The 21,503-nt window shown below is 44.4% G+C and overlaps 1 protein-coding gene across 2 annotated transcripts in view; it reads left to right on the top strand.

Annotated features, from left to right (window-relative positions):
* OFD1 (OFD1 centriole and centriolar satellite protein) overlaps positions 1–21,503 on the top strand; it is a 718,676-nt gene that overhangs the window by 381,952 nt on the left and 315,221 nt on the right. For both annotated transcript variants that reach the window (XM_086934564.1, XM_086934563.1), the window contains exon 15: positions 17,543–17,654. In XM_086934564.1, the coding sequence (XP_086790690.1) occupies positions 17,543–17,654 (112 nt within the window). The remainder of the gene's footprint in view (positions 1–17,542; positions 17,655–21,503) is intronic.

Genomic DNA, 21,503 nt, shown 5'->3' with positions numbered 1-21,503 from the left:
CCGCTTTTGGTCTATACTGACAACACCAGAAGTATGTCTTATATCAACAAATAGGGAGGAACCAAGTGTCTTACTCTCTCTCTCCGTACGCTTAAGAGTTGTGGAGTTGGCTGACGGTTCACGGAATATCCCTAAAAGCGGAACATGTTCCAGGGCTTCGGAATACTCTGGCCGACTCCCTCAGCAGGAAAGAAGATGACTGCCACAAGTGGGAGCTAGCACAAGACCAACTGGACAGGATTTTTTCACTTTGGGGAAAACCAGCGCTAGACCTGTTTGCGACCCACACCAATTCCAAATGCTGGTTTTTGCAAGCCGATTCCCTCTCCCAAACTCTTGGGGGAATTCCCTTTCAATGCGCTGGTCTTGACTGTATGCATACTCTTTTCCACCCGTTCCACTGATCCCCAAAGTCCTTACAAAACTGATAATAGAAGATTGCTGCCTTCTTCTGATAGCCCCCCAGGTCGCCCAGGCAGCACTGGTTCACGGAGATTCGCCTCCTCTCGGAAGTCCAGCCCTTCCTTCTATAACTGACACAAATACTACTAACCAGGAACCAAGGTCAGATGTGTCACCCGGAGCCAGCATCTCTCGGAATGCATGCATGGCTCATGAATTCTTCGAATTTAAGGGTTTGACTCTTGCACAGGAGTATAAAGACATTATCGCCAGGTCTCGTGCGGATGGCACCAACAAGACGTACAGACTGAAATGGAAGCGTTGCTACCTCTGGTCCCGTCAAAATAAAGTGCATCTGTATCTCTCTGCTCCAGAACAAATCCTACCGTACCTTCTGTCCTTCGCAAAATAAGGGCTGGCATATTCTTCAGTTAGAGTTCATCTTGCAGCTATTTCTCGATATAGGCGCTCCCCAAAGCGTCTGCCTCTCGGCTCTATCAGAATTGTTCAGTAATTTATGAAAGGCCTGCTTCACACTTATCCACCTGTTAAAGCTCCACCCCCTGAGTGGCACTTAAATGTAGTCCTTTCGCAATTGATGAAGCAACCTTTTGAGCCCATCCATAGGGCTGATATCAAGTACTTGACGTGAAAAGTGGCTCTTCTACTCTCCCTTACATCAACCAGAAGAGTTAGCGAAATACAAGCATTCACTATAAAACATCCTTTTCTTCGTTTCACAAATGAAATGGTTATCCTGAGGACGAATCCCAAGTTCATCCCTACGGTTCCTACGCAATTCCATTTAAAATAACCTATAATTCTCAGAACTTTCTTCCTTGATCCTTCTACACCTGTGGAAAAAGCTCTACACACTCTAGACATCAAGAGGCATCTTAAATTCTACCTGCAGAAGACTAAGTCTATTCGCAAAACAGATCAACTGTTCATAGTTTATTGACCAGGTCGTAAGGGCACTGCTGTTAGTAAAGCTACCATTGCAAGATAGATAGCAGCCACAATTCAGTTTTGCAACGACAAAACAGGCAAGCCTTTGACAAGTGCAGTGAGAGCGCATTCCACAAGAGCAGTCTCTACATCAGCTACTATGCTTGCAGGGGTGCCACTGGAAAAAATCTGCAGAGCTGCAACTTGGAAAACGACGCACACATTTTTGCAGCATTACTGCCTGGAGTTGACGCAGCGTGTTGATGCAGCCATGGGACAGGTAGTGTTACTCCATTTGTTTCAGTAAGGTGAGCCTCTTTAATTTCTTTTCTGTTTTAAATCTTGACCTACATTTTAAAATGTGCTCTTATTGTTTATGGAAGATGGTGTACTTGTTTAAGCTTATGGTAGAAATGTTCATTCTACATGTCTATGCATTTATATGCATATAGTTATACACCAGTGCTTCACAAGACTTCCATTTGTGAATACATTTTGATATGCTATTGGTACTACCCACCATCCACTAAGGATACTTACTTGTTTACACAACTGCTTGCTACTGTGTTTCAAGCATGTGAATCTATGAATGATACCCCAATACTGGATAAGAAATAAGTTACTTACCTTTAACTGCAGTTATCCAGTATTGGTATCTGTCATAGATTCACATGCAACCCACCCTCCTCCGCTGAGAGGCTCCCCTTATACTTTGGTATTCCTATCCAAACTTGTGCTGGAAAATCTGAGGGATTCAGCCTCTCTTGGGAAGGTGATAGTGTCCTGGTTACTGATTGGTTGTACTTAAAGTTTGGCCTTTTTTTAGAAAAGGAGGTAGATCGGCTATTAAATACATGGTTGCCACCATGGTAGCCTACGGACGTTTTTCACTACTGCTTTATTTATATTACCGTGGGACTACCTCTTAGACAACGGGGAATGATTCAAGCATGTGAATCTATGAAAGATATCAAGACCAAGTGTATGTATGTTCTTTTCCATCCGCAAGGTGAGCCGCTGCAAAAGATGCATACTAGTGGGTGAGCCCCTTTTAGACTGGGTAGGTGCTTTTGATATTAGACTCTCACCCAACCTGAGTTGGACTCCTAAGTTGCAGAAGGCTCACATGCCCTAATCCAGCAGACTACAAGCATAGCCAAGATCCTCAGGAGGAGATAATCCAGACAGAAGACAGAATTGCCCTTTATATTTATAATGCAAAGGCAATGGGGTCTGTATTGTATGGGGCCAAACTGTGGGGAAGTTCGAAACATCCATAGCCTAGATACTGTGACGCATAGGTTTTTGAGATCTATATTCAACCGTCTTCTAAGTACGCCACTCACGCCAGCATACCTAGAACTAGCTTAGAGAAAGATCTCCCATAGAATAGAATGCAGACTTCTTACTTTCTGGCACTGGCTGTTGATTACCCCAGCCCTTTAACTAAATCCGGAAGGCATAAGAGGTCTTATGGTTCGACCGTGCGTAGCGATGATCCCCTGGTTTCAAAGCCTAAAGGCACTTCTACAGAAACTGAGGCTTAATAACTATTGGTCCTCCCCAGAGTCGATGAGCATGATCCCACAAGACAAGATCATAGGACCCTATTCGGAGTTTGTAGCCTTTGAAATTGTGACACAGAGCAAAGGAACATTATCATTAGCTTTCATTGATGTAAAACCACATGCCCGCTATGAGGCGAACATTGATGGAATTGTCCCCGCCCTAGCACGCAAGTTATATCTCCAATTTAGATATGGTACCTTACCCATTAAAGCATTTAGTTCCAAATGGCACAAAAAGAGTGAGGCTGCTGATCAGTTTCCAGTATATCATGAGGTACAGAATCATTGAAACACATGTACTTTTTTTTGTCTTTGCTATTACAACTTTCGGGTTAAGTGGGTTGTGCCCCTCTGCAACAATCTGGACACCAAGAGGTATCTAGATACTCTAAAAATCTTGATATCCTACACCAGTAGAGTGCCCATGTTCGGTATGGCTAAATATCTCATGGCACTATAGTTGAGGCACACCAAGCTTCTAGAGAGCAAGTGTTAAATGTTGGTGGGATGTTGAGGTACCTGGATTGTGAATATTTGTTCTAACACAATGATAAGCCAGACCGACAACCTGGTCGGGATGTTCCCATTTAGCCGAAAATGTCCTAGCTTAAAACTATTGCAACGAGAACATCTGTGATATTACTGCTTTAACTCCTTCCTTGTTATGGAACTATCACAGAGTTGGTATTTGTTTTTAGCAACTTTGGGAAAACAGATGTTTTGTACTTCTATGGTTTTTAATGCTAGGGATACTAACAGCTTTGTACTGGACACACCTTCTCAAACAAAAATTGTGACCTGTTGTTAACCCACAACAGGTATTGTGCAAGAAATTACCAAGAAGCCCATTATCTCGTATATTGCTGCTTTGAGTTGCGCGATTCCCCAAGTTTTTATGACTACAAAACTGTTTTGTATCCTTGCTGCGCCCGAAGGTGATTTTATAATATTATATTTTTACCTGTTTCTGATTATATGATGTTTACAAATATGTATTGTTTATTTCCGAAGAATGTACTTTTTATGATCCTAGTGATCGAAACGCAGTTATAAATGAATATATATATATATATATATATATATATATATATCGCCTGGAACGCATTTCTTCTTGGATTCAAAGAATCAGCTTTTGCTGTGCCCCCCCGCTGGACTGCACGGCTCTGACAGCGATCTTCGCCGGCTTCTACGAGGTGAGTGTGTCCGATCAGGCGTGGTGCTTGTGTGTTCGGCTGATTGATTTTCTCGGCTGAACCACGAGGCGCCGATTCCTGCGGATCGTCACTGCCGTGTTGCCGCTTATCTGTCATTTACCTTTTGTCCATTACAGCGGGGCGTGGGATTTGTCACCTATGCTAAAGACAGTTTGCCCCACTTCCATAAGCAGGATTGGGCTGTACATTCAGTTCCTAAAACAAAACATGACTGTGCATTCAACACAATTACTATGCTATCGAGTGACGCACTCAAAACCAGGGAAGCAACTGCTGAGGCACGATTTGAAAGCCTCTCAACAAACATTCCCAAAACCAATGAGGCAACACCAATTACAGCCAATAATGATGCTAGGACTCTGCTGAGGAGTCTGGAAAAGCTATTAAGAAGTGAACTCGCCAAGTGGTGGGAGAAGAAATCTCTGGAAAAATACCGGGATGCAAACAGAGTTCCCAGAGGCCTAAGAATCCTTACAGTTCCTACCTATGAAAACCCTGACCCTCAGATGCTACAGGAATGGGCGGACAACAGCCTACAAAGTTCTATGAATATGGTGAATATCCTAATTAAGTACGCTGAATCAGACCGTGACAAACTGTTAGTTGAAATAGACAAAACACTGGCACTGTTGGAGGCTACTGGAGAAACGGAATTCATAGCCAAAAGCAAAGCGGAGATCGATATCCGCACAAAAAAATTGGAAGACAGCATAATAGAGCGCAAGGTAACCAAATTCGCGAGGGACAAGAACGACTACGCTACTGGAAGGATTTTCACCTTCTCAAGAAAATACGACAACTTGAAGCGCAAAGCGCTATCCAAAAGTAGCAAAACACCAAGCAACAAAACAGTTACAATCAACCAAAGCTCTGGCATTCCAATCGACAACAGTGACACCATATCAATTAACTCACTAACTTCGAATAGTGAAGACGAAGGCACCTCAACATCTGCAGCTCTAGACCCTGACATCAATTACACTGTAGTAGAGGAACTGGGTTTTGTAAACGAGGACCGGCGCTACTCCCTGCGCTCCCGGAATCCTCCCAACCAAGCCGGCAATCAGCCAGCCAGCGCAGGCGCTCAAGGCGGAAGCACCACAAAAAGAAATACCTAGCAGGCAAAAACAAACAAGAACTGGCGCAGATAATTTGTACTGTGGACAATACCGTCATCAACCTATCTGATACTGTCCTCACTAAGGCAGAAGAACAGCTTTTGTCTCTGGGACTTTCTTTCTGCCCGCCCAACAAATTCTCTTACAACCAAACCCGGATCGATCTATACAAGTTTGTTAGAAAAATCAAACTCATCAAATACTTTAAATTGGAGGCCAAACGCAAACAAAGTGGGGCTATGGCAACTCCTTCAAACATGGAATCCAACCTCCAAGTCAATGATAATGCTGGGTTGCAAGACCTTTATGACTTAGCATTTGAGGGTACGTCTCAAACCACGCCAACTGTCAGTCAAGTGTTTAATGTCAACAGATCAGTGACGACGCCCTTCAAACCCCAGTCCACCTTTTTTCCCCTCATGCCTCGTGATGCTGTTGACATCTTCAGCGACCGTGTTATCATTGAACTTAAAGCTCTTAACAGGTCCATCATGATGCAACGGAAACAACTTAAGTACAATGACCGGCAATACAATCTGCTCATCAATAAATTACAGTCTGACAACAATGTCGTTATCAAAAGTGCTGATAAGGGTGGCAACACTGTTCTCTGGAAAACCACAGACTACATCATGGAAGCTGAAAGACACTTGTCGGACACAACTTGCTATACCCTATCATCACAGTTTGCGATGGTCCAGAATCACAACGTGATACGCAAACAGCTGACCTCCTGGAAAAGATTGAGTCTCCTTACTAAGGATGAATGTAACTTCCTATCCAGAGATCATCCTGTGACACCGTATCTGTACTTTCTGCCTAAAGTGCACAAACTTGTTACCCCTACACCAGGTCGACCCATCATATCAGCTATTGGGAGTATGACGGAAAATATTTCCAAATATGTTGATTTCTTTCTCCAGCCCCATGTGGCGAGTCTCCCTTCTTTTCTAAAGGATACTACTGACTTTTTGACCAAAATTGGTAATATTGTTTGGTGCAGTGACTATTTGTTTTTGATCCTTGATATCGAATCCCTCTACACCTCTATCAACCATCAGCATGGTGTAAATGCATGTCAATATTATCTCAATACACGTGCCATCTGTTTTAGGGAACACAATTCAATGTTGATTGCCATGATCAAACTGTGCCTGACCTCCAACTATTTCCGCTTCAAGAACAACATCTATCAACAATTGCGCGGTGTGGCTATGGGCTCGTGTTTTTCCCCCAGCTATTCATGTCTTCATGTTGGTTGGTGGGAGGAGCACGAGCTCAGAGCCACACATGCGCATTGGTCGCCTTGTATCGCGCATTACTGGCGCTACATAGACGACATTTGCATCATCTGGAAGGGCACCCAAGACCAAGCCCTCTCATTTGTATCAGATTGCAACAATAACACCCTAAACCTTAAATTTACTGCTAACCTCAGCAGCACTGAAGCTGAATTCTTGGATGTACAATTGTTCATCAGGGACAATACCCTCATGTCCAAACTACATCGAAAGAGTACGGCGGGAAATTCTATCCTGCACGCACGTAGCTCCCATCCAGCTCATACCATCCGCAGTATCCCGTTCGGCGAATTTATTCGCATTCACAGAATCTGCAGTGACCCTGATTCTTTGGTAACATGCCTCGAAGAATCTAAACAACGCTTCCTGCAAAGAGGGTACTCAAGAGCCATTCTTGATCAAGCTTTAGCTAAAGCTTCATCACTAGATAGGGCCACATTACTTAAGCCCAGGGAGCATCGCATCACTGGCACCAATGACAACCAGGATGATTCCCAACGCACTGTCAGGCTCATAACTACTTTCAGCTCACAGGAGCACAAAATCAGGCGCATCATTGGCACTGAATGGCCGATCATTCTTACTGACCCTGTCTTAGGTCCAATACTAAGTGAAACACCCACCATTACTTTCCGACGTGCACCATCCATGCGCGATGCGCTTGATAGAATTGCACCTGAAAATCCTCCCAAACCTACCAAAACCACCAAAATGGGCTTTTTTAAATGTACCTCCTGCCGTGCTTGTAACTTTGCCACGAATGCTACTCACTACGTTACAGCATTCAGTAACACTCCCATTCCCATCAAGGAGCATCTCACGTGCAGATCAGAGTTTGTGGTCTATAAGCTCAAGTGCACATGCAACTTGGAATACATTGGCAGTACCAAACTGCCTGTCCACCAAAGAATACTGCAGCACATAAGGGCCATTGTCAACAGTGATAGCAGTTACCCAGTGGCCAGGCATTTTGGAGCGGTCCACAACAAGAAACTTAAGGACCTTCAATACACGGTTCTTTGTTCAGTGCCCCCACCCAGCCGGGGAGGTGACCGTGAAAAAATGCTCAGACAGCGGGAAACCCAACTCATTCTGTCCCTCGACACCAAAGCCCCTAACGGTCTTAACTTGACTGAAGATCTGAAAAGCTTCCTGTAATGCTTCTTCTTTTCAAATTTTGGTGGTCTGGTCTCCGTAGATTTGTCTTACCGTATTTTCCGGCGTATAAGACGACTTTTTAACCCCTTAAAATTTTCTGGAAAGTCGGGGGTCGTCTTATACGCCGGGTACAAAATTTTATGGTATTTTTTCATGCGCTTTTTCATAGCGAGGACTTAACTCGAAGGTGTCAGACCGCTTCACAATACGAAATAACAAGAAACAACACACCTTATGTTAAAAAATACAGCCACCGACCCTGGCAACGTCCAAAAATACAGCCACCGACCCTGGCAACGTCCACACCCAGGCCCCGCGCCATGAATTGTGCAAGTATCGAAAGCGAGCGTTTTTTTGTCATAGCGAGGACTTCACTCGAAGGTGTCAGGCCGCTTCACAATAGGAAATAACAAGAAACAACACACCTTATGTCAAAAAATACAGCCACCGACCCTGGCAACGTCCACACCCAGGCCCCGCGCCATGAATTGTGCAAGTATCGAAAGCGAGCGTGTTTTTGTCATAGCGAGGACTTCACTCGAAGGTGTCAGACCGCTTCACAATAGGAAATACCAAGAAACACACCTTATGTCAAAAAATACAGCCACCGACCCTGGCAACGTCCACACCCAGGCCCCGCGCCATGAAGTATCGAAAGCGAGCGTTTTTTTCATAGCAAGGACTTCACTCGAAGGTGTCAAACCGCTTCACAAGCGAGCAAATGGCGCCATGAGTCTTACCTCGACTGCCGCTGCCGCTGTACACGCGCCTCCAACCGCTTGCACATCCCCAGGCAGACGAGGCAGCAGGACGAGGCAGCAGGACGTCCGAAACACGGTACATGGTAATGGGCAGCCAGCGCCGAAGATGGCAGCGCCCAGTGTGTTGACACGTTTGGCACGTTTTGGCACGCGCACCTCTCCCCTTGGCATGGGCGTGGCATAGAAAGGGGACTGTACAATGTTCCCGAATGTTCCCGAAGGCAGTAGAGCACTTGCCGTGATTGGCTGGTTGTTGCGAAGAGGAAAGGCAGTCTCGTGACCAGATAGCGTATTTGCCGTACCGTACGTGTGGTGTTGAAACAGTCTCTGCACCTGTTCATACTGTACAGCACCAGTACCGTACATCGAGTGCAAATGGCTGACAGTCAAGAACCCGGCAAGGCTCCAGCAGCACATTCCGTGCAAATGGCAGACAGCGAAGAACCCGGCAAGGCTCCAGCAGCGCATCCAGAGCAAATGGCTGGCAGTCTAGAACTCAGCAAGGCTCCAGCAGTGGCAAGAAGAAGGAAATATGAAGCCAGTTACAAACTCAAAGTTGTGGCTTTTGCCACGGAACATAATAACTGTGCTGCTGCTAGACAATATGGAGTGACAGAAAAGATGGTTCGGGCCTGGAGAGCAAATGAGCAAGCATTGCGTAGTATGCCAAGGGGCAAGTGTGCACTAAGAAGAGGCACCCCACATTGGCCAGAACTGGAAAAGCATGTAGCAGACATGGTGGCCGAGCATCGGCAAAGCGGGTATGTCGTGACCCGAAATAAAATCAGATTGGTTGCACTTCAGTGGGCCAAATCTAATCCCGATCTCAGCCACAGATTTAAGGCCACTGTATCCTGGTGTACCAGATTCTTGGGAAGGCATAATCTGGTATTGCGGCAAAAGACAAAAATTGCCCAGAAATTACCTGCGGATCTTGATGCCAAAATGCATAGCTTCCATCGCTACGTTATTAGGCTGCGCAATGAACATGTGTATGCGCTAAGTAGCATCGGAAACATGGATGAAACTCCGATGAATTTTGATATGATTGCCAACAAAACTGTCCATCAAAAAGGCGAAAAGACAATTTTAATAAAAACAACAGGACATGAGAAGTCCAGTTTCACAGTGGTACTTGCATGCACAGCTGATGGTGGCAAACTGAGACCAATGGTTATTTTTAAAAGAAAAACAATGCCGAAACTCAAGTTTCCTGTTGGTTGTTTTGTGCATGTGAATGAGAAAGGATGGATGGATGAAGAAGGGGTAAAGCTATGGCTTGATAACGTATGGAGCAGGCGACCAGGTGGACTTCTACAAAGGCGTAGTCTACTGGTGTGGGATATGTTCAGGGCTCATTTAACTCCCAGCACCAAGCAAAGGCTGGCAAGACTAAAAACGGATGCTGCAGTTATACCTGGAGGACTGACATCGTTGGTGCAGCCACTGGATGTGTGCCTAAACAAGCCATTTAAAGATCGCATCCGAGAACAATGGAATGAGTGGATGGTTAGCGGTGAAAAAACATTCACAAAAGGAGGAAACATGCGTGCTCCACAGTTGGATGTTTTGTGCACCTTTGTTATAAAGGCCTGGAACGACATCGATGCAGAGACTGTAATAAAGTCTTTCAAGAAGTGTGGCATATCAAATTCATTAGATGGTATGGAGGACGACTATCTGTGGGAAGGTGAAGAGGATGCCGAAGAAGAGACCACATCATCTGATACGGAATTGGTACAAGATCCATACGATGACTGCCTTACAGATGTACCACAAGATCTCATTGACTTACTTATGAGATCAGATGACGAAGAGGAGGATTTTGAAGGCTTTTAAAGGGAACGTTGTAAATCCTGTAGAAATCGCTTGGATTTATGGGAAGTTATGGAACGTTTAATGCACTTGCACTGTTTCATGCACTACGTAATTTATGTTTGCCGTACCGTACCGGTATATTCAGAAGTGACAGTTTTTGATATGGTTTTAAATAAAAATATTCCGAGTAAAGCAAGATTGTTTCTACAACCAATTTGTTTGCGTTCAGTCTTTGAGTTTGTAAAATAAACGCTTATAGGTACCCACTGATAAAGCCTTACTGCTCACCCACAGGGAGGAGGACTAGACTAATACGGTAAGTTCAAAATACCGGTACATTCTCGGAATGGCTATGCTGCGCTGGAAGTGGGGGGTCGTCTTATACGGCGAGTATAGCACAAAACCTAAAATTTTTCTGGCAAAGTAGGGGGTCGTCTTATACGCCGGGTCGTCTTATACGCCGGAAAATACGGTATTTTTTAGCTTTTCTCCCTCTCGCTCAGTCTAGGCGTCATTTTTTGTCTTTGGCCCATTTGCCAAATGTCTAGCATGGCGTTACCCTAGAAACATGATTCTTGCTCTAATTTATTCTGACTAGGATTTGTTGCCATGTTTTCAATCTTTACATGATGCCGCCATTTTGCTTATCTGTTCTGTTGTTTTTCCCTCTCCTCTCACTTTTTATTTCTCACATCTGTGGTTGGGCTCTTGTATCTTTCTTTACTTTTTTCACTTACTTTCAGCGTATTGTGTTTTCCTCATTTGCCCTATTTTTGACTCACATGTCTCTTGCAGTATGCTATTCTGTGCCATGTACATCCTTATTCTTGTGATGACTCATTGCTTTGTGATGATTTCTCTTTATGTTTCAATGACTAACACTTGCAGATAATATTTTCTGGCACTATGCCTTAATTGTCTTCAGCGCTCTCCTATTCTGTGGTTGGCTAATGTCGCTCCCATGAAACATTAATATCGGCACTATGTCGTGACTTTCTTGTTTTAAAACATGTTTCTCCACTAAACAGCCACTAGCTTTTATTTTGAAGCGCTGTTTCTGTTCTTGTCTGATATTCTACCATTTTCTTTTATCACATTGCACTGATCAGTTAATCCAGCATGTAATCTTATGTGGTACATGCTGCTTCTCATGTGATTTTAACATGTAGGATATTGTTGACACTGTTGCTTTATTTTTCTGTTTTTTTATTTTTATGGGCGTTTCCTTTCCCCAATCAAGCCCCTCCCACACCTTGTATATATATCCTCACTTCTATGAGTGCATTTGTGTGATCAAGCTCCCCAGTGGAGTGAAACACGTTACCTTAAAATAAACGTTTTTGAACCTGCTACTCACCTGAGTCTGGATTATTGGAGAGCTCTACTTCTGGCTGTCTGTTGTGGCGCTGCGAGGTCTGCACCCTGCTGCTGCCTGTCACTCACCGACAGGCTGGGACTCCTATATATATATATATATATATATATATATATATATATATATATATATATATATATATCAAACACAGTCAGGAAGCACAATTGAGAAAGGCCACAGGAAGCTTAATAAAAAGTCCATTTATTGTGCATTCGAACTCTTGCCAGCAGTCCAGTCTCAGTACAACCGGCTTCTTAAAATTAAAGTGCTCTGCCAGACGCGTTTCTGGAAATACCTTCCTTTCATCAGTGGCACAAAAGGTAAAGTGAGCCTCGCGTTGCTTTCTCAATTAAGAACACCTGCTTGTGTAGGCGTGGCATTCACAATGCCTCATGGTGTTCGTAGTTTTTAATCCAAGTGGAAGCGACGCTCACTCACCATTTAAAAATGCAAATGTTCAGCCCCAGTGGGTAGATGCACAGTGTTCAGTGACAGGGCTGCGCTGCTTTACAGTTTTCAAATGCGAACTTTTGCAGGCTCCAGTCCTGAATTGCAGCCTGCAACTGCTTCCTTCTGACAGTCCCAAACTCGAAATACAAGATTGAGCAGACCTGCTTGAGCACAGTGAGCCTTCCTCGTTAGGCGTGCAAGCCCCATAAATCAAACACAGTCAGGAAGCACAATTGAGAAAGGCCACAGGAAGCTTAATAAAAAGTCCATTTATTGTGCATTCGAACTCTTGCCAGCAGTCCAGTCTCAGTACAACCGGCTTCTTAAAATTAAAGTGCTCTGCCAGACGCGTTTCTGGAAATACCTTCCTTTCATCAGTGGCACAAAAGGTAAAGTGAGCCTCGCGTTGCTTTCTCAATTAAGAACACCTGCTTGTGTAGGCGTGGCATTCACAATGCCTCATGGTGTTCGTAGTTTTTAATCCAAGTGGAAGCGACGCTCACTCACCATTTAAAAATGCAAATGTTCAGCCCCAGTGGGTAGATGCACAGTGTTCATTGACAGGGCTGCGCTGCTTTACAGTTTTCAAATGCGAACTTTTGCAGGCTCCAGTCCTGAATTGCAGCCTGCAACTGCTTCCTTCTGACAGTCCCAAACTCGAAATACAAGATTGAGCAGACCTGCTTGAGCACAGTGAGCCTTCCTCGTTAGGCGTGCAAGCCCCATAAATCAAACACAGTCAGGAAGCACAATTGAGAAAGGCCACAGGAAGCTTAATAAAAAGTCCATTTATTGTGCATTCGAACTCTTGCCAGCAGTCCAGTCTCAGTACAACCGGCTTCTTAAAATTAAAGTGCTCTGCCAGACGCGTTTCTGGAAATACCTTCCTTTCATCAGTGGCACAAAAGGTAAAGTGAGCCTCGCGTTGCTTTCTCAATTAAGAACACCTGCTTGTGTAGGCGTGGCATTCACAATGCCTCATGGTGTTCGTAGTTTTTAATCCAAGTGGAAGCGACGCTCACTCACCATTTAAAAATGCAAATGTTCAGCCCCAGTGGGTAGATGCACAGTGTTCAGTGACAGGGCTGCGCTGCTTTACAGTTTTCAAATGCGAACTTTTGCAGGCTCCAGTCCTGAATTGCAGCCTGCAACTGCTTCCTTCTGACAGTCCCAAACTCGAAATACAAGATTGAGCAGACCTGCTTGAGCACAGTGAGCCTTCCTCGTTAGGCGTGCAAGCCCCATAAATCAAACACAGTCAGGAAGCACAATTGAGAAAGGCCACAGGAAGCTTAATAAAAAGTCCATTTATTGTGCATTCGAACTCTTGCCAGCAGTCCAGTCTCAGTACAACCGGCTTCTTAAAATTAAAGTGCTCTGCCAGACGCGTTTCTGGAAATACCTTCCTTTCATCAGTGGCACAAAAGGTAAAGTGAGCCTCGCGTTGCTTTCTCAATTAAGAACACCTGCTTGTGTAGGCGTGGCATTCACAATGCCTCATGGTGTTCGTAGTTTTTAATCCAAGTGGAAGCGACGCTCACTCACCATTTAAAAATGCAAATGTTCAGCCCCAGTGGGTAGATGCACAGTGTTCAGTGACAGGGCTGCGCTGCTTTACAGTTTTCAAATGCGAACTTTTGCAGGCTCCAGTCCTGAATTGCAGCCTGCAACTGCTTCCTTCTGACAGTCCCAAACTCGAAATACAAGATTGAGCAGACCTGCTTGAGCACAGTGAGCCTTCCTCGTTAGGCGTGCAAGCCCCATAAATCAAACACAGTCAGGAAGCACAATTGAGAAAGGCCACAGGAAGCTTAATAAAAAGTCCATTTATTGTGCATTCGAACTCTTGCCAGCAGTCCAGTCTCAGTACAACCGGCTTCTTAAAATTAAAGTGCTCTGCCAGACGCGTTTCTGGAAATACCTTCCTTTCATCAGTGGCACAAAAGGTAAAGTGAGCCTCGCGTTGCTTTCTCAATTAAGAACACCTGCTTGTGTAGGCGTGGCATTCACAATGCCTCATGGTGTTCGTAGTTTTTAATCCAAGTGGAAGCGACGCTCACTCACCATTTAAAAATGCAAATGTTCAGCCCCAGTGGGTAGATGCACAGTGTTCAGTGACAGGGCTGCGCTGCTTTACAGTTTTCAAATGCGAACTTTTGCAGGCTCCAGTCCTGAATTGCAGCCTGCAACTGCTTCCTTCTGACAGTCCCAAACTCGAAATACAAGATTGAGCAGACCTGCTTGAGCACAGTGAGCCTTCCTCGTTAGGCGTGCAAGCCCCATAAATCAAACACAGTCAGGAAGCACAATTGAGAAAGGCCACAGGAAGCTTAATAAAAAGTCCATTTATTGTGCATTCGAACTCTTGCCAGCAGTCCAGTCTCAGTACAACCGGCTTCTTAAAATTAAAGTGCTCTGCCAGACGCGTTTCTGGAAATACCTTCCTTTCATCAGTGGCACAAAAGGTAAAGTAAGCCTCGCGTTGCTTTCTCAATTAAGAACACCTGCTTGTGTAGGCGTGGCATTCACAATGCCTCATGGTGTTCGTAGTTTTTAATCCAAGTGGAAGCGACGCTCACTCACCATTTAAAAATGCAAATGTTCAGCCCCAGTGGGTAGATGCACAGTGTTCAGTGACAGGGCTGCGCTGCTTTACAGTTTTCAAATGCGAACTTTTGCAGGCTCCAGTCCTGAATTGCAGCCTGCAACTGCTTCCTTCTGACAGTCCCAAACTATATATATATATCCGGGGTGAAATGTAATGTGTGCAATGCTTGTAATAGTAAATCACAATTTATTGTAATATTTCACGGTATACAACATTTTTGGTTTCATTTGAATGTGGATGGAGAATAAATTGGTTTAGCACATTGCCTGCCCTAGAGAGTGCGACATATAACTGTCCATGAGTGAAGCACTCTTGTCGTAAGTCTAAATTTTATGTGTTGTTTAACATTGATCTTGCACGTTTGTAACGTTTGTTGAATGTGTTTGTCCTCTTTTGCCTGCACTGTTTGTAAGAGCGTTTTCGAGATAAGTGCCTCCTTAGCTGTACCGTATTTGAAGAGCGTTCGGGATCGGTGCGTCCTCAGCGGTAACCTTTGCAGCCTGTGGGTGTTGTGGAGTGGCTTGTTTATGGAATCCCCAAGATCGTTCTCTTAGACGTGAATCTGTGTACGCTGCCAGTGCCCTGCTTGACAGCATGCTTGCGATAGCTTGGCGTGTGCGATTGACGCTAGTATTGTGACAGCTTTTATGCCCTGCATGAGCCCCTGAATAATTTTAAATAGTGAAGTCTCTTATTTTGGCTGTTTTTTATTTAGCCAGGCCCCTCTGGCAACGCTGACGCCCACACGTAATGGAGCGTGAATGGCGCGCCCAGTGAATGGTGCACTTGTGAAAGCCGCGCTTTCCAGGTCTTGGCGTGTGTGATTGACGCTAGTATTGTGACAGCTTTTATGCCCCGCCTGAGCCCCGGAATAATTTCAAATAGTGCACTCTTATTTTGGCTGGTACGCTGCCTCGCTTCATATTCCGCTAGCAGTAATGGCCCCTGAATGTCTAAAGACACGCCCATTTCTTACATTTTATTTAGCCCGGCCCCTCTGACAATGCTGACGCCCACACGTAATGGAGCGTGAATGGCGCGTCCAGTGAATGGTGCGCTGTCCATCTGCTGCAACTCCCCTTTACAATGCTGTATTGGGTGTAGTGATTGGTGCTGTTCTTCTTGAGCTTACCTGCCTCAAAGGTTTCAGATAATAGTAGTATGGATATATATGTTTGTTGCCCAAAAACACACAACACCCAGAGCCTACAACTGAGCCACAGCATATAATATCTTTTTTGCGATGCAGCAATTCATATGGTAAAATCTAATAAATAAAAAATAGCTATGAAGTATACTTAATGCATTTTTGAAGCAAGCATAAGATACTGGGGCCTCGATTCACAAAGAGCCTCCGCAGTCATGGCAGGATCTCCGCACTGCAGTTTCCTATTGCAGAGGTCCCACGACTGAGGAGCCTCTGCCCCGAGTGTGGAGGCTCTTTGTGAATCGGGGCATGAGTTTAGGAGTAATGGTTATTTGTACACCTCTGAATTTAGGGTTGCACATAGTAACAGGATTCAAAGGGCGTTATGTAAAATGTGTTTTTTTACTGGCTTACATTAGGAAATAATGCAGAGAAATCCAATTAGTAATTACAAATGCTCTACTATTTCTGAAACCGGGAGACATCACATTTCAAACATTCAAATCAACACTTTTTTTTAAACAATGTGGGCAGATGCATAATTTGGGCCCTAGCTCAGCCGCCACAGAGGGAAACCTACCAAACTCAGATATTTCTGAAAAATAGACAACTAGAGGAGTCCATGATGGCGTGACTTGCTTGGATCCTTCTACATTTTCTTATCCATAAGGCCCTGAAAACCCCAAACTTTGGCTAAATAACATTTTCCTTACATTGCTGGGACAGAAAGTTCTGAAAGCTGTGGAGATCCATATAACTTTTACCATCCTGCTTTCCCAACACAGCACATAAGGCCACAAAAAATCAACATTTCTTGTAACAAAAATGGCCTGATTTGGCAATAAATGTAGCTGCAGTATTTGGGCTTGGTTCGAAAGCCTCCCAGTGACAGATTGCCCCCCTTCAAATAAAAATAAACCTGGTTTTCTAATAGGCTTTCTTCTTACCCTTCCCCCGTGGGTAGATCGTCTTAAAAAATGGCCAAATGGCCAAATGGCCCCAAGGGTGCAGAAAGCAAATATATGCCACTTTGCAGGAAGCGATCCTTAGCAAAGTTGCACTTTCCTGACACAAACCAAGAAATCCCTAGTGGGGTCTCTAATCCACAGGAGCAGATCAGCATCAATAACAGGCGATACATTTTCTTCCGATAGGCATGTGTTTAAAATATTTTGAAAGCGATAGTTCTCTTTCACGAAGTGTATTTAAATACTGCACATAGGTGAAGCTAGGTTGGTGTATTTAGTTAATCTACATATGATGGACAATTAGGACTCGTGTATCTAATCTTTTTCTAGTTTTAATATAGACAAATAACATGTTTAAACTGATTTGATTGAAAGTTACTTGAAGCCTTCACATCCTTATAGACATGTATTGTGTACTGACCTGTCACTGCTGTGTATTGAAAGCATTCTAATGCTAAGAATGATTTCTGCTCTTGTCTGAAGCTTTGCTGAGAACGAAAACTAGAGGAACAGTTCTGGTGCATAACTTAAAAAATGTAAAATATAACTCTACAGAATGTCAGTCAAAAGATGCGTTTCTAATGAGGCAAGGGTTTTGAAATAATCACATACATATGTACAAGGAAATGCCCATATCATTATAATGGGCAAGTTCCAAATTCGAGAGATCATAATAAGTGTGTCTTCCCTTTTCAATTTCATGCAGGTGGCACTCTGTGCGGAGTTGAAGATTGAGCTTTTAAATTTAGAAGATTCAAACAGAAGGATAAATGCTCAAATGGAAGATTTAAAACTTCAGTTGCAGCAAACACAACAAGGTTTGATCAATTCCAAATGTTTCTATTTCAGCATGTGAAAGTACGAAAAAGATAGGCTAGAAAAATTTAATAATTATGAGTGATAGTAATTTTAATTACATCAATATTACCACTAGTATAAGACATTGGCATTGTTTTATCTTTTTTGTCTGTATGAATGTGGTATTTGTATAGTGCAAACCTTGCAAAAAGACAGAAGAGCGCTGTACATGGTCAAAATCAGATGCTGTCAATGAATGACAGGAGAGGTATCTGAGAGCAAAAGTTTACTGTTATTGAATTGTAATGTAGTGTTCTTTAAAGAGGTGTGCTTTTAACTCTTTATTAAATTGCAGCATCATTTGGGGTGGTCCTGATGGATTTATAAACGAAATGTTTATTGCGGCAGACATAACAAGATACACAGCTGTGCACATACAACAACTGGATGTCTTTTATGTCGTCTATAGTTGCTAATATCTTCACCTTTCATTGGACGTGTTACTTGTAGAACAACTGCTGTTATATTTGCGAATAAACCTACTTAGCTTCTGAGAGATATGCACACCTAATGGTCAAATTTAGAGTATGTGGGTTATACTTGTGATTTAGCAAACTTCCACTCCAGGCATGTGTGGCTGATGGGACATATGTTCTGCTCACTCTGGCTATATAGTGTTGGGCACAAGTTGATTTTCTTGAGAGTTGTTTTCGAGTTACAAGGCTTGCTGTGACATCCTTAGTCTGCAATGCACTAGGACAGGGATTCCATCTCAAATTGTTTTCTTCCTCTTTCCGATTAAGACGTTCAAATGCTAGTTCCTGGCCAATGACACTTCTTCACCAGAACTATGGTTCCACTTTCCTGAGCTTTGACCCCATCAACAAGGAAACAATAGCAAACCTCTATGGGGTCATTAGACTTTCCTTATGAGAACTGGGCGATCTTTGTCTTTTAGCTGTTGAAGCCTTCTCACCAGATTGCAACCGGGATTATCACTGATGAGTGGTGTCAACTACACCATCGGGGTTTAGGTTGTAGTCCGAGAATGACTGTAAGGGGGGGTGGTGATGAGGTATGGAGAGCGAAAACGGTCTTCCTGGTCTGCCCTACGTGCAACAATGAATTGCCCTAGTTAGATCAATACAAGGGGCCAGATGTAGGTAAATTTTATTTTCCGACCTCTTAAATACCGAGTCATACCGACTCGGTATTTCAGAGGTCGGAAAATAAAAGTACCGAGATGTAGGTAAATGCAGATGTGCAATTACCGAATCGGAAACAGTCGGTATTTTCCGATGCGGGAAATACCGACCAGTTAATGCCCATTCATTCCTATGGGCTTTGAAGCCCATAGGATTGATTGGGCATTTACCGGTCAGTATTTACCACATCGGAAAATACCGACTGTCACAAGGGTGCAGGGGGTGTCACTTTGACACCCTCTGGCACCCCCAAAAGAGGCTCGGGTGCCATGTGGCAGGCATACCTGCCCTAAGGGCAGGTCTGCCTGTCATATGGCATAGGTGTGCATGCACACATGTGCATGCACACCAGAAACGGTATTTTACCATCAAGTAGTATTTGATGGTAAAATACCGATTTTGTACTGCTTGTGGGACTCAGAAGAGTCCCACCTACATACCAATTTACCGGAATCCGTAATGATACCGACTCGGTATTTTACATACTCGGTAAATTTACCTATCGGTAAATTTACCGAGTCTGTAAAATACAGGGACCTACATGTCAAATTGCTCTTACCAGTCGGTAACGGCCGAATTCGGCCGTTACCACCCGGTAAACGCCTACCTACATCTGGCCCTAAGTGTGTAATTTGTGCTGGTCTCCCAAGCACAAAGAGGCCTGCAAGGCATTTTGATGTAAAAAGACCATTTGGCACAGAAGGAAGCGGTTCTGGCACAATACAAGACCCCATCATCTCTGTTCAGGAAGGACTCTTGGGTGCCACGTGAGCTGAGGCAGGCCCATTGGGTCTTTATATGGAGCAAGAGAGCCAGGAGGTGTTTTCTCCTGTACCTCTGAGGCAAAGCATAAGGAGGAGGAGCGTTATACTTCAAGGCCCACGGGTCCAAAGCCAATAATCACGCCAGGGCCCTTATTCCTACCCAGATGCACAAGGGTCAACCCTAGATAGTTTGACCTTAGAAATGCACACATACACCCCCAAAAGAGACTGCTTACTTTTGAGGAAGAACCCTTTTGAGACCCCCCTTTTCCTATTCTGAAGCGGTCCAGTTCAGGGTTACTAGTCGACAACCCCTTCCTCCTGCACCTAGTGTTCTCATCTCCTAACCCTCTCTACCAGTACACCCTTGCAAACCTCCAGACCCACAGTCTCTACAGTCCCCTTCTGTTAGCCAACTCTGACTCCTCCCGGGAGACCCATGCTACAACTCTGACTCCTCCCGGGAGGCCCATGCTACACCGTGCACCCTTATTATGAGCCTTTAGCACTTGGGGAGGGAGACAACCCCCTGGAAGAATACAACGTCAATCTTCCAGATGACCAGACCTGGACCCATACTTGGTTTAGGCTTTTCCTTTGGATGATTCTACTGCACACCATGCAATAACAGAGAAGGCTGCACACCACTATCATGATAAAATGCATGTGATGGAGAAGGACAACTTCCCCATTAAGACTCTCTCTCAGACTGAGAGGTCTGTGCAGTACTTGCCAATGGTTTGTGGCATGCTCCAGGCTCCCCAGAGAACTATTTTAAGGAACTGGTGTAGGTCAGCATTGTCACCACTTGCATAAAACGACATTCAAGATATTCCCAGATGACTTTGCATAAATTAGGTCCAGGCCTTATCTGACTTGCTGGCGGTCCTCATGGTGAGAAAACAAGCCTCCGTACAGACGACTGGAAACACTGCTCTCGCGGTTAAGAAGGGACAAATTATACAAGCTCCAGGGTTGTGTGTTTGTGTCGGTGTGAGCTGCTCCTCAGTGGAGAACTGCAAAATCTGTTGGCTGGCTCTCCCGAAATGACTGCCTCCATTAGGAAGAAAAGGAGGAGTTGATCAAGCACCTCCCTGCGGCCCATTGGAAATGGGACCAAGAACTGATAGCTGAAGGAAAAGTAATCTCCAGCACCAATATTAGATGTGCATTGGTGTTGCCTACACTGCCTCAAGGGAGATCAATAGGAATATCCACTTGCGGTCCCTTGTCTGGCTATGAAATTCTGGCTGAAGTTCAGCAACATCGGTTAAACGTGCCTTCCAGCAGAGCGCATCTTTGTAACTTGCAGAAAATATAAACAAGTACACTAAAACAGTGAGATTGATGGGTGCCCTTCATCTCTACTCCTAGGTGTGCCTCTTTAAACAGGCAAGCGGCACAAAAAACCTATGCCCCCCAAAGGTAATGCTTCCAACAGCAACAGAGCTCCCCGGATGCACGGGATAGCAAAATATTTTGGCAAAGGTGGATAAATGGCCATAGAAGAGGGAAGAGTATAAGTGACTCCAATAGGGGCTCCTCTGCCTCAAATGAGTAACTCCCCTCTGAGTCCCCCCATTAACACAACACCTGTTGGTAGAAAACTGAGGGTTTTCCTTACCTAGCGACAGGAGATAATCGTAGACAAGTAGATGCTCTCAGTGAGAACAGCAAGGGGATGGCCTAGCGGTCCTCAGCACGCTACCAACATTCCATCTTGACTCCACGTTCTAGGGCTGCTCACTAAAGTCGAGCCATGCCCCCACATCAGTAAGGTGAAGAAGTTTATTCGCTGTCCTCTTTTAACCCCCAAAAAAGATGAGACCGTGCGACAAATCCTGGACATCAAGCCTTTACATCACTACAAACTTTTGGGACACTTTCACATGGCCACTCT

The sequence above is a fragment of the Lissotriton vulgaris genome, chromosome 8 (assembly GCF_964263255.1).
Source record: "Lissotriton vulgaris chromosome 8, aLisVul1.2, whole genome shotgun sequence".
In the NCBI taxonomy this organism is placed as follows: Eukaryota; Metazoa; Chordata; class Amphibia; order Caudata; family Salamandridae; genus Lissotriton; species Lissotriton vulgaris.
Note: the sequence above shows the minus strand (reverse complement) of the source record. Positions and strands in the feature narration are given on the sequence as shown.